The sequence below is a fragment of the Arachis duranensis genome, chromosome 1 (genome assembly GCF_000817695.3).
Source record: "Arachis duranensis cultivar V14167 chromosome 1, aradu.V14167.gnm2.J7QH, whole genome shotgun sequence".
Taxonomy (NCBI): domain Eukaryota; kingdom Viridiplantae; phylum Streptophyta; class Magnoliopsida; order Fabales; family Fabaceae; genus Arachis; species Arachis duranensis.
The window spans coordinates 45,867,316-45,881,582 of NC_029772.3; the positions used below are offsets into that span (position 1 = coordinate 45,867,316).

The 14,267-nt window shown below is 37.1% G+C and overlaps 1 protein-coding gene across 8 annotated transcripts; it reads right to left on the reverse strand.

The window, feature by feature from the left end:
- Positions 1 to 454: 454 nt before the first annotated feature.
- LOC107487630 (uncharacterized) lies at positions 455 to 13,549 on the reverse strand. 8 transcript variants are annotated; one of them, XR_008001991.1, is made up of 6 exons: positions 13,140 to 13,549; positions 12,700 to 12,805; positions 12,561 to 12,637; positions 12,064 to 12,150; positions 11,233 to 11,382; positions 464 to 3,143 (listed from the first exon to the last, which is right to left on the reverse strand). XR_008001991.1 is itself a non-coding variant. In XM_052252555.1 (5 exons), the coding sequence occupies exons 3-5, from the start codon at positions 12,088 to 12,090 to the stop codon at positions 2,873 to 2,875; spliced, it is 429 nt and encodes a 142-aa protein (XP_052108515.1). In that variant the 5' UTR covers positions 12,091 to 12,150; positions 12,561 to 12,805; positions 13,140 to 13,549; the 3' UTR covers positions 455 to 2,872. The 8 variants fall into 8 exon arrangements, 1 of the variants encoding a protein (XP_052108515.1); XR_008001987.1 differs by adding an exon at positions 11,470 to 11,587 and having other exon boundaries at positions 467 to 3,143; positions 12,561 to 12,805; XM_052252555.1 differs by having other exon boundaries at positions 455 to 3,137; positions 11,246 to 11,382; positions 12,561 to 12,805.
- Positions 13,550 to 14,267: the final 718 nt, after the last annotated feature.

A 14,267-nucleotide genomic window follows, 5' to 3' on the forward strand; every position in this document is an offset into this window, starting at 1 on the left:
CCCTTACCAGCACCCCTTTCTTGTTTTCTTGGTAAAGATGAGCTTAATACTCATTAGTTAGTACTTATATATGTTGGGCTTGGGCCCAACTTGGGCCCAGTCCAACCCGTTAGAATTTTTCATCTGTTTGGCCCACTTTGGGCCAAATCTTTAAGATTAGTGCCCGATTTTCAATTCTAAATTATTTTTGTCCTTTCAAAACAATAAATCCAATTTTCAAAATCTCATTTTCCAAAATACGCAGTACCAGATAGACTAGTGCCGATACTGTCCATTTAAGCACTAGTATGCATTTTTACAAAAAAAAATTTCGCAAAAGATACATTTTCCCACATAAAAAAATTCATGGAATTCAAATTTCACCTTTATATTTTAAAAAGAACACTTCTATATTTTTGAACCTATTTCGGATAATTAAATTATTATTTTATTAAAGCGGTTATTCCGGTTCTTACAAAGTTCTAGACATGATCACAAACGTCAGAGAAGCTAGGAAAACTATGAAAATCAATGACAAATAAAATCAACTAGAAAAACTCAAACTAAAGGAAAACTAAATTCAAAACGGAATTAAGCTAAAGGATCATAGGGTTGCCTCCTAACGAGCACTTCTTTACCGTCATTAGCTTAACAACCAACTCCTCTAAGGAGGAGGATCATAGGGGCACAGATCTTCACCCCTCATTGTGAACTTCTTCCCTATGCTCTCATGAATTAGCTCAACATGCTCTAGAGACAGGATTCTGTTCACAATGTGTGGTATAAGTGGACTCTGAGTGAAGACTACTCTCATGCCAGGTGAGAAGTCCTCAGTAGGAATTTTCTTATTCCTCCTGCCTTTGGGTACTTTCTTCTTGGGGCCTTCTCCATATTTGGTGGATGGTGAATTCCCAACACCAAACTTAGGTTTTATGTTAGGGAGGAATGTATGTCTTTCCACCATGTGAGAAGGCTTGAGCTCTGAACTCTGTACGCCAGTGCCTTCTTTGTCAGAGAGTGGAGGAGGTTTAAAAATCTTGAATAATATATAGTCCTCTCATAGCCTCAAAACCAACTCTCCTATCTCCACATCGATTAGAGCTCTCCTAGTTGCTAGGAATAGCCTTCCTAGGATGATGGAATCATCTGTCTCCTCTCCTGTATCGAGTATTACAAAGTCTGCAGTTAGTTAAAGGTCTTTAACCTTTATTAGTATATTCTCCACCAATCCATATGCCCGCTTCAGGGACTTATCTGCAATCTCTAGTGAAATCCTTGTGGATTGTACCTCTTGGATCCTAAGATTCTTCATCACAGAGAGAGGCATCAGATTTATGCTTGATCCAAGGTCGCATAGTACCTTCTCAAATGTAATGGTCCCAATTGTACATGGAATCAGGATGCTCTCGGGATCTGGCATCTTCTGGGGCAGCTTCTTCTATACTAATGCACTGTATTTCTTGGTCAGCACCACAGTCTCATCTCCCTTTAAGGCCTTCTTCTCAGAGAGTACGCTTTTCAAACAAGTCATATAGGGATGAATCTTCTCCAACACCTCTACAAAAGGAATATTGATTTGTAACTTTTTGAAGATTTCCAAGAATTGAGTGAGCTGCTCATCCTTGGTCTCTTGTTGCAGTTTCAGAGGATGTTGTACTTCAGGCTCCTTCACTACCATTGAGGCATGCAACAGTGTGCTTCCAATCTCCTCTTGAGCCTTTTGCTTCTTCAAATCCTTAGTAGAGGGATTTTCTTCAAGCTTGGCCTCCTTGCCCGTGAGGAGGGCCTTGCACTCTTCCCTCGGATTCACATTTATGTTACTTGCTCAACTGACTCACTTGCACTTCCATGTTCTGAATTGAAGATATAGTCTCTTGTATGAAGCTGTGAGTGGTTTTGAAAGTTCATAGACTATTGTGGCTAAGTCAGAGAAGCTATGTTTTTGAGAGGACTCTTACTGCTGTTGAGAGTGCTGGAATTGTCGGTTATTGAACCTATTCTGATTGGATCTGCCCTGGTTGTTGTTGAAGCTCTGTTGAGGCTTCTGTGGCTGCTCCCTCCATCCAAAGTTAGGGTGATTCCTCCATCCCTGATTGAAGGTGTTCGAATAGGAGTCATTGTTGGGATTTCTAGAGAAATTTTTCATGTAATTCACTTCCTCCAAGGTGGGTTGACAAAGGATGCATCTGAGTGTTAACAGCTGAAACCTGCATCCCGGTCAAATGTTAAGAGATCAAACTAATCTGTTAGCCATGAACTTGTTTTGAGGTAAAATGGCATCCCCTTTGTCTACCTCCATGGCTCCTTTCCTCTGTGCAGTCTCAGTGTTCACATGGTTCCTTTAAAAAATGTAAAGAAATTGGTTATTGGCAACCATCTCAATAAACTCATTCGCTTCTTTAGACATCTTCTTCATGTGCAGAGAGCCACTTGCAGAGTGATCTAATGACCTTTTGACCATCTCAAAGAGGCCATCATAAAAGATCTGCAGCCTGGTCCATTCAGAAAATATGTCAGGAGGGCATCTCCTGATCATCAGCTTATATCTCTCCCAAGCTTCAGAAAGGGACTCTCCATCTTTCTGTCTAAAAGTCTGGACATCCACCCTAAGCTTGGTCAGCTTTTGAGGTGGAAAAAATTTGGTTAGAAATCTAGTGACCACCTTATCCCACGTGTCCAAACTTTCCTTTGGCTGCGAGTCAAGCCACTGCTTTGCTTTGTCCCTCACAACAAAAGGGAAGCGCATGAGCTTGTAGACCTCTGAATTCACTCCATTCATCTTTATAGTGTAACAGATCTGCAGGAAGTGAGAGATGAATTTGTTGGGATTCTCTTGTAGGAGTCCATGGTACTGACAATTTTGCTACACCAGAGTGATCCGTTGAGGCTTGAGCTAGAAATTATTTGCACCAATGGTAGGTCCAACTATACTGCGCCCATAGAAGTCAGGAGTGAGTGCAGTGTATGAGCTAAGCACTCTCCTTGCTTGCTCCCCAGCATTCACGTTTCCACCATTAGCGGCCATGGTGCACTCTTCAGCATCCTTCTCAAAAGTCTCCTTGAGATCCTCTCTGGCTTTGTAAGCTTTGGTTTGTTGCAAACGCCACCTCAAGGTCCTTTCAAGTTCAGAGTCAAACTCGAAAAGGGGTTCCTTGTCCCTGTTCCTACTCATAAACAAACAAGAAATAAAGAAAAGGTGGGAGTCTCGATGTCAGAGTATAAAGAATTCCGAGTGAGATATCCTATGTAAAAAGAATTAAAATAAAATAAAGTAAGCAATTAACAAAAAAAAATTCAAAATAATGATGAACAATTAACCTAAAAATTTTTGAAAAATAAATAAAAAAATGCAAAAAAATTTGAAAGTAAAAGAGAAAATACTAAGGGGACATCAAATTTAAAATCAGAAATTAAAAGAAAATAAACAAGATAAAATTCAAAAATAAAGAAAAAAACAAATAAAATAGAAATAAAAAATTAAAAAGAAAGGAAAATAAAAAATTAATAAAAATACCTAATCTAAGCAACAAGACAACTGGTAGTTGTCAATCACAAACAATACCCGAAAACGGCACCAAAAACTTGGTGTGGGAAATCGAATTTCCCACAGCTTAACTAACAAGTGCACTGGATCATCCAAGTAATACCTCAGGTGACTGAGGGTCGATCCCACGAAGATTGTCGGACTGAGCAAGCAATGATTGTCTGGTTGAACTTAGTTAGGCGAATCGAAAAGGGTTTTGGTGAGTTGCAATTCTCATAAAGCAATACACAAGCAAGTAAAGAAAGCAATAAGAAATTAGTGTGAAAACACTAAGAGAAAATAGTTAAGGTCTCGGAGATGTTACTTTTTCGGATTAAAATGTTTTACCAACTATTTTAACAATGAGTGATTCATTCTATGGCAAACCATAAATGTTGAAAACCTAATCTTTTAGTGATTTAGCCTCCTCTAACCCTCGTCAACTGCCACTCTCATGGTCACCTAACTCAGATTAGAGGGTGAAGTTCAGAAAACTAGTTTAGCACCACAAAAACCCTAATTACCCAAGACTAACAGGATTATATGTCACATATCTAAATTAGTTCATGCAATTAGCGATTTAAGAGGAATTTGTTTCAAAACTGTAGTTCAAGCGAGATAACTCTCTCGAGAATCACAAGAACTCATGTAGAAAAGGGTTATACTCTCGTTCCACCCAGTTCATAAGATTAATAATGAAAACAATCCTTAGTATTGAATCAAACATAAATTAAAATAGAAGAGTAATAGTTCTAATCCATAGAAATAAACAGAGCTCCTAACCTTAACCAAGAGGTTTAGTTTCTCATACTTACAGAGAAAACGAATTTTCCGTCTAATGATGCTTGGTGCCCTATAGAAGGTGCATCTTATTCCTTTAATACTAACCTAAAAATAAATGATAGACCTAAAAGATATTATTTGTAAATAAAAATTACAAAAAAAAAATAAAATAAAACTAAGAAGTGCTAAGCCCATTGGGAAGCCGAAAGAGAGGGTGACTTCGGCATGCTCTTGCCGTTTTACGCCAGAGATGGGCATGTAATGCCCCATGGGGAGTAGAGTTGTACACGCCTGAGTCCCCTGGTGGTGCTAAACGGCAAGTGGGCATTTAGCTCCCAGGGGGAGTTGCTGTAGCATTTACTGGGACTTTCTCTTTTTTTCCTTCTAACTATGGGCAGGTTTTCAGCTCATTCCTTTGATGAGTCTGAGAAAGCCAACAAAGGGACCCCCAACCATGGGAGGATATAGCGCAGCGCCTTGTTTTGGAAAGTCCAAATAAAGAAGCTGGTGTAGGCGTGACAAGAGTAGACTTCCAACGTCTGCTTTTTGAATTACACAATCCAACAAAAAGCGACGTCTATCTTCGGGTTTTACAAGCTCTCGAGAAGCATCCCCACTAATGGGGCAACCGTTACTCTTGGACAAATTTGCGAGACTTTTTGCTCCAAACTCCGCCAAATTGCTCCGAATTTCACCTGAAATCATAAAAACACTAAAACAACTCAAAGTAGCATCCAAAGAGAATTTTTGCATTAAAATCAAGTAAAACTAAATAAAATCTAACTAAAAGCAACTAGAAGATGCCAGTAAAAAGGCTATAAGATGCTCACGCATCAATAACCCCCTCTTGCTACCCAGGTAAACCCAATTCCACTATCATCCCCCTTCAGTTGGATGATATCCTTGAGTATAGGGTCTTGATGAGCAGATATTTTATACATTTTTTGATGTCATTTTATTATTGTTTTCAATATATTTTGTTAAGTTTTATTATGTTTTAGTAGGTTTTAATACAAAATTTACTTTCTGAATGCTACTTTGAGCTTTTGTGTTTTTCTTATGATTTTAGATGAATTTTGGGTGATTTTGGCAAAGTCTGATTCTAATCTCCGTGCATTCAAATGAGCATTTATGGAGGTACAGAGATCTAATTGACGCATTCTCAATGGTGTTGGAAATTTAACTTCCAGAGCTTTCCAGCCCTATACAATGGTCTATACTTTTCTTCAGATTGGCTTGCCCAAAATGGGTATTAAACGCCCAAACTACCCTTTTTCTGGCGTTCAACACTCAAGAAGGACCAACCTCCCAAGTTGAACGCCCAAACTGACGTTCAACGCTACAAAGGGAGTAAGGAAGCAGCATGGACAGTCCCTAGTGGGCGTTCAACGCCCACTCTCTCAAGTTGGACGCCAAGCTCAGCCCAAACACTCACCAAGTGGGCCCAAAAGTGGATTTTAGCACTCCTTAGCTTAGTTTCACACATCTTTGTACTTTTTAATTTTTAATTAACATCTTTTAGGGTTAACATCTCCTATTTAAGGAGGAAAACACTTAGGAATTGGGCACGCCTCCGAGGGAGGACGAACACCATCAGACACACCTAAGTTTCTCTGTACAGTATAAGTAACTAAACCTCCTAGGTTAGGGTTACGAGCTCTGCTGATTCCTATGGATCAATGCAATTACTTTTCAACTTCAATCTGTGTTTGATTCTATTCTATGATGCATTGTCGTTCTTCTTCCTAATAAATCTTGATTCTACATGAGTTCTTTACGAGTCCTGACCCGGATAGTATTGAACTACAGCTTGAGGGTGCATCATGGGTTCCAAGCGAATTATCTAGATTAATTGGGGTATGTGACATATAACCTCATTAGTCATGGGCAATTGAGGTTCCTGTGGCTCTTAGGGCTCGAACCATAAGAGCATCAGTCTTTGATCCAAAAGATCTGACCTTGTTTGTGGAATTTTAAGTAGGATCATCAAAGAGATTGAATTGCGCGTGCTTCACCCTCTCCCAGATTGATCTAGTCCATTCGGATGTTTGGTCTGGACCTAAGGAGATTAATGACCACGACCAATGGCTTAATCACTTACAACCTAGCCATTGAAGGAATCATTCATCATTGATGTAGTGAGTATGACGTGTTAATCCAAAAGAAGAAGCATCTCCGAATTTGACTGCTAATTACTGTCTTTATCTTGTTCAATTATCACTTTCGTTATTGTTTGTTTATGTACCTACAACAATCAAAACTACCTTTCTATTTGTCTGACTAAGATCTGCAGGATAACCACAGCTTGCTCAATCCGGTAATCCTCGCGGGATTCGACCCTCACTCACCTGAGATATTACTTAGACGACCCGGTGCACTTGTCGGTTCAGTTGTGCGAGTCACAAATTCGTGCACCAGGTCTATTTCGACCACTCTTCTCCCTACCTTCAATGACTGCACTGCCAGAGAGTTATCTAACGCAACTAGAATCTTTTACATTCTTGGATTTTTAACCAAAATAATTACTTCCTTGACTGTTGTTACTTCTACTACCAGGCTTAAAGTTGCGACAATTTTTGATGTCATTCTTACTACCAGTTTTCCTTTTCCGTCCTTGTCAACTACAACCACCACTGCCTCACCCATTATTGCTTTATAGGGTGCATCAACATTCGTTTTCATCCATGGTTATGGAGGAGGATTTTAGGTAACATGTCCTCTTTTAACTTTTGCTTTTGTCTACAATATTGTTTGTTCATCCATGATTGCTTGTGTGTATTCGTTGTCCATTATTTATTTTCTGATGATTGTTGCTCTTGGATTAATTCTGTTTCTTTGATAAATTGCATGGTTCCTTGACTTCCAAACCTCCCAAATTAGGAACGTCAATTTGCTAATCCATTGTTCCTGATCTTCCTTGACGTTATCTCTAATCTTCTTTATACACTCTTTTAACCACCTTCCAAATGAAGTAATTGAATCTTTTGTGGGCATTAGTTGAATTTGTGCAACGAATCACACTGCCCGAGTCCATAGACATAACAAAATAACATTTTCTGTGCTTTCTATCTCATTTTTGCAAATTTGGCAGGTTGGTTACCTCACAATTTTTCTCTTGTATAAATTTTGATTTACTATAATTATATCTTAGACACCTTTTCATAAAACTATTTTAATTTTTTGAGGAGCTTGAATCTACCATAACTCCCTCCACAGCCTTTCGAATCGATACTAGTGGATGCCTATTAGGTTCACGTTCCCTCATTTCCTTTCTAGCCGTGTGATAGCATGTTTCAATTGCGTATTTCCATCCGCTCTCTCAGGTTAGATTAATTCATCATCTCGATTAATAAGATTGAGTGATTAATAAGATTGAGTGGAGTTTTAAAAAATTTATCGCCTTACTTCTTGAGAAAAAGGCTGGTCTATTTTCACTTTGTCCTACCCCCTCTTCTAAAGTAACTAAGTCACTTACATACTCAATTAATGGATATCTATTGCCCTATATTTTATTGAGCCTGAAAACCCATTTATCATCCCACACTATCACTACAAAAAAGGCTTATGGTCACGGTAAAAAATCGTGACCATAGCTAGTAAAAAGGGTGATTATAGATCTATGGTCACGGTTTGGGACCTATAGTCATGGTTTTTTAACGTGGCCTGTTCTCTCATGGCCATAGGTCTATGGTCACGATTTTTTTATCTATAGTCACGGTTTCATTTTTAAATTCTGACACTTTAGGCCACGTTTTTTTACCGTGAATCTATGGTCACGCGTAAAAACCGTGACCATAGCCTTGTCTACGGTCACAATTTTTGCCGTGACCATATGGTCACCCCTCCTTAAAACCGTGACCATAGCCTTATCTATGGTCACCCCTCCTTAAACCGTGACCATAACCTTATCTATGGACACGGTTTTCACTGTGACAATAGCCTTTATGGTCACCCCTCCTTAAAACCGTGAGCATAGCCATATCTATGCTCACGATTTTTACCGTGACCATAGCCTCTATGGTCATCCCTCCTTAAAACCGTGACTATAGCGTTATCTATGGTCACCCCTACTTAAACCGTGACCATAACCTTATCTATGGTCACGGTTTTTGCCATGATCATAGCCTCTATGGTCACCCCTCCTTAAAACCGTGACCATAGCCTCTATGATCACCCTTCCTTAAAATCGTGACCATAGGCTTATCTATGGTCACAGTATAGCCTATGTGGTCACCCCTTCTTAAAATCATGATCATAGCCTTATCTATCGTCACGGTTTTTACCGTGACCATAACCTACTCTATTTTATGAGATTTATTTTTTTAAAGCATAATCGCATCCCAAATTTATGATAATCACAAAATAAGTCTAAAAATGAGAAATTCAAAAAATCTAGATCATAAAATTTATATTATAAGCTGGATATGTTTTTATTCATTATATGTAATATCGGGTAAAGTTTGTTTACAAAAAAAAATACATGACACATAAAGATATTACATCTAGATAACAAGATGAGTAAGACCAAGGACTTTTACTTGGACGAATTAATCCTTTGTCCAAAAGATCTTTAATCTCCTTTTGACAATGCTGCAAAAGATGCTCATTCATTTGAATGGGGCGAGCTTTTGTAGGGATTTGTGATTCTTTGAAATCTTTTTCATAAGGAAGATCAACAATATGTTCTTTCCTTTTCCAGAAGGCATGAGACAAATCTGAACAGATAGACTTTTCAATTTGGTTTAAAAGACTTTTGATTTTATCTTGAACCCTTGGTTGGGAAAGTTAGGATTCAAGGGATTTTGAAAGAGATTTCTTCTTTCGAAAAACAAATCTGTTTGGTTTTGGATTCAATTTGGTTTAAAGCTTTCTGAGTTATTGAGTCTAGAAATTCAAAGAAAATTTTCTGTCCACCCACATAAGAGGTAATTCCAACAAAATCTGCTAGGTATGAAAACAAAAGGATTACAAAAGGTGTCCCTAAGACTATATCATTTTTTATATCTTTTGCTATGATGAAATTTGTTGGAATCCTAAGATTACCCTTTTCAACAAAAGAATTGGTTAATTTAAAATTGACTTGTAGTCTTTCACCCATTATCGAGCTAAGACATTCAGTAGTTTTTTCAAAATACTTTGTGGGGATCAGACCTTCTTTAATACAATTTGAATCTGCACCTGTGTCAAAGAGTGCGATGGTTTCGAGAACAAAATCTTTAACGACAATTTGGATATTAACACGACATTTCACAAAAGAGAATATATTTATTAATCCCAAGATTTCTTTTCCCTTATTATCGTTAGAGCTTTTATTTTCCCGTTTTCCAGAAAACTCAAGTTGTTTTTCAAGAGAGTCAAGTTCTCCATCATCAGACTCTTCACCTTGCATTAATTGCGAGAGAATGAATTGATGATCGTCTTGATTTCTTTTGATTCCTTTGATTTTCTTCTTAAGGTTGTTAACCTCAGTCTGTAAATCCTGAATGGTTATAGGACGAATAACTTGTTTTTCTAATTTTTTGAAAATAGGTTTGACATCATATTTATTGCTAAGGACAAGATTTTTGGGCTTCTTTTCTTTTTGTAAAGATTTTTTAATTTAGAAAGAAAGTCTTTCTTTTGTTCTGGATCACCAATAGCCTCTTCAAATAAGAGATCTTTATCTTTGGATAAAACATTAATTTCCTTAACATCAGAATCTGAAGATGATCCAATATCATCAACTTGGATATTATTAATATCATCCGAAGATTCCGGTCCAGAATCATCATTCGAACTTTCAATTAAAAGATTGTTAATATGTTCTTCAATTTGAGGATCAAGGTTCAGATTATTAATCTTTCTTTTTAACCTACAGTATTTGCTAACATGTCCTGGTTTTTTACATGTATAGCAAATAATGAGATTTTTCTGGGGATACTTTTGGAAATTCTTTTAGAAACTTTTTCATTCTTAGGTTTTTAAAAATTTTTTCTAGGTCATTTGAAATTCTTTTCAGGATTAAGTTTAAAAACTTTTTGATTGGATGGACTTTTAGATTTTCTTGGATGACAAGCAGGAAGACCAAATTGTTCACAGAAAGTTCCCAAATCGATACAATTTTGTGTTTTCTCACGAGCAAGTTGCCGTTGGATTTTATCATCTTGACAAATCTTTAGAGCAACTTTTTGGATGAAAAAGATAATTTGACCATAACTTAATGCATCATAGGAAATTATCCCATCTGGGGTTAAGCTACGAATTTTGTCCCTTACTTTATCTCCCAAGGATTTGGGAAGTCTGGCTAGGAATTTTTCCTTCTAGAAAGGTTGTTGACTGTCTTCTCTGGTATAGACCCTAGTAAGAAAGGTGTCCTTGTACCATCTAAAGTCAGACAAAGTTTTGCATCTGATATTGGAAAGTAATTCAGCAGAACGATCTTTTCAAAGAGATGGGTCACCTATGAAATGGCTTGCTATAATGAGCACTCTACACTAATTATTTAGTGTTAACATTGCTAGGAACGAAATCTAAAGCAACATTTTAAATTTAGCTTTTCACAAAAGAAAAGATAGAAGCTACACTTGTTCAAAACCAACTTATTAGTCACAAATGAAATATGCAAGAAAATGAACCATTTCTTCAATAACTGTTATGTAAACAACAATTTTGACAACTATATATAACTATACAAAAACTAAATGAGAAGTCTATTTCAAACTTGTTATGCCATTTCATTAAACACCTTTCAAAAACTAGTTGTTTACATGAAAGTTCAAAAAATATACTAATACATATAATCTATCATTCATAACAGATAATAAAAAAGGGGATTATAGCTAAACATAAACAATAGTTTTAATCTAAGTATTTGTTGATCCTATCTTTCATATCTTTCTGGCCATGGATCAGGTATATCATCATTGTATCGAATGTATAAAAGGAAGGCAAGGGAAGAATGAAAATACCTTCAAGTGTTACCTTTGCCCATGTATTGATGAAAGGATAGTTTCCCCAAGTACAGTAGAATTCTGCAGCTCAAGCCTTGAGTTTCGAACCAATTGCATAGCTTGTGCCTCCTCGTCAAAGATCCTCAAAACATGGCTGGAATCCCCATTCTGCCACATCAAATTAACAAAAATCAAATCAATCATACATGCATCGAAATCAAGAAAGAACATAAAAATAGTAATAAAGAAAATCACCAAAACCAAAGCATGATGAAGCTTTTATTGGGAAGGAACAGCAAAACGGTATGTTAGCAGAGAAAGAAACCAAATTCCAATAGATCCAGCTGGACTCAAATTGTCTTTTGGTACTATGCTGTAACAAAAACTTGCTATCAATTATGATGATCATAGTACTAAGGTGCAAACATTTTTTATATGACTTCTTAAAATTTTTTACTCCAGCAAAAGAAGATAGAGAAAGCAAAGACACAACAACGGTAGTTTCAACCTCTGAAGAAGGCCAAGACCAAAAGAATTGAGAGCTGAGTTGTAAGAGCTATAATTAAGTTCATTATTAATGTTCAGCTCATGAAGAGATAGATAAACAAAAGAGGTTATTATTGTAAGAGCAAAATTTTTCAATCACAATGCTAAGTTGGAATTAACTTATATCTATAAATATCTCACGATGTATTATTATGCCTTTGGTGAATCAAAGAAACCGCCACTGCACTAATTTGGGAAAAGAAGATGATTTAATTTGACCAATTACAAAATTAATTGAGCAAACGAAATGTAAGCATAATTGAACAAACTGCTTTTATATAAGGTATGTGAAATATATTTTACCAGGCCATGGCTAAGAGCTTCTCCCATTTCAATACCAGTCTCCTCCCATGTTTCTCTTCTCACAACTTCCTCCAAGCTTTCTCTTGCCTAAATGCAACAAGTGGATACATGCAAATTAAACTTCTACATGTGTGTACAACTGATTAAAACTATAAAAATTAGGAAATGATCCATGCAAACTTAGACAAATTAAACATAGACTTTTTTCCTCTGAATTGCATCCATTTATTGATTGTAATTACCAACTTAATCAAGAAGAAGAAAAGAAGCAAAAAACGTTGCAGCTAACAACTTAACACAACATGCTAACAATTAAGCTGAGATTCTAGACTCTAATAATATATGACTATGTTAATATTTTAGTGTGAAAGTATGCATATCAGTGTAAAGGAAAACAAAGAAAAAGGTTGGCATTTACATCATCAATTTCGAAGCTAAGATTTCATTTGGTATGAAATTTTCTTTGGTTTAAACTCGTATATTACATTAATGCTTACTTTTTAATCTATGAACATTCCTTTTGATGGAGAGTTCTGCACCCCACTCAACGCCTTTATGAAATCCTCTCTAAACCCTGAAGAAATCAAACACGTTACTTATTATTAACATACACACATTCATTCTATTCTTTTTCACCTTGCACAACATCTAGTTGATCAGGTGTCCAATTGCTTATGTCATCCCTGCAGTTTTGCCAGCTGCTGTGTGGATCCGCTATGCCCGGCATCAAAATGTTTTTAATCTAAATCAGCATCATACATATAATGCTGAGATCATTCAAATAAATCTTCCTACAATGATTAGCAAAGTAACAGAATAATATAATCATGTCACTTGCCACGGGTCATTGGCCGCATTTTCAAAAATTAAAGGAGGCCAAGAGTAGAAAAAATACTAAACAGAACAATAATCAACACCCCCTAATATTCAGAAGTTCTGATGATAAAAAACAACACCCCTAATCAGAAGTTCTAATTATCAAAATCAACACCCACACCCCTAATCAGAAGTTCTGATAATAAAAATCCCTTTTTCCTAATCAGAATATTTATTAATTATAATCATTAATTTTTTACCTGGGAAAAGAAGAAGAACATGACCAGAGAAAAAAGCAAAGAAGAGGTGGTGGGGCTAACAGAGAAGCGTCAGTCATCACCGAGAAGTAGAGTAGCATTGTCAATCATCATCGTTGTCAGTCGTCACTGTCATTAATCGAACGAGGAGTCAGCAATGTCAATCATCACCGTCGTCAGTTGTCACCGTCGTCTGTCGAACAAGGAGCTTCACCGTGGGCCAAGGTGACTCTGAAGTTGGTGAGTGGTAACGGTTGCTGGTGAGACACTGAGAGAGGGCTGAGAAAGAATGGGTGATGCCGTGCGTGAGGGGAGGAGGGTGCGTGGTTGGGAGAGAGGTTTTGGCTCCAAGGGTTGGGGTTAGAAAGAATGGGGTTAGGGGAGAGGGTTATCTTCTTTCTTTTTTCCTAAGTGAAGAATGACGTGGGAATGGGAAATTTTTGGGTTGTGGTTGGGGGGATCGACGCCGTTTTGGGAGAAAAGGTTTAAAAAACAATTGAAAAATTGTGACTATAGACAACCTTAGGCCATCTCCAAAACCGTGACCATAGACCTTTTTAGATTATCCCCTAAAATCGTGATTATAGACATCTTTAAGTCACTCTCCAAAACCGTGACCATAGACTCTTTTAGGTCACCATTTCGTAAAACTGTGACCATAGGCCATTTTAGATCACTCTTCAAAACCGTGACCATAGATACCTTTTAGTCACGGTGAAAAATCGTGACCATAGACCCTTTTAGGTCACCCCTTAAAACCGTGACCATAGACACATTTAGGTCACCCCCAAAACCGTGGTTATAGGCCCTTTTAGGTTACCCTTTTTTAAGAAACTGTGACCATAGATCCTTTTTGGTCACCCCAAAAAACCGTGACCATAGATTCTTTTAGGTCATCCCCCAAAACTGTGACCATAGACCCTTTTAGACCACTTTTTTTTAAATCCGTGACCATAGGTACTCTATGGTCACCCTTTTTTAAAAAATCGTGACCATAGCTTTCTTTTTTTGGTCATGGTAAAAAACTATGACCATAGACCTTCTATGGTCACGGTTTTTACCGTGACCAAAAAAATCGTGGCCATAGACCTAAAATATTGTAGTGTATCATTTTTCTTCCATTGCCTACTA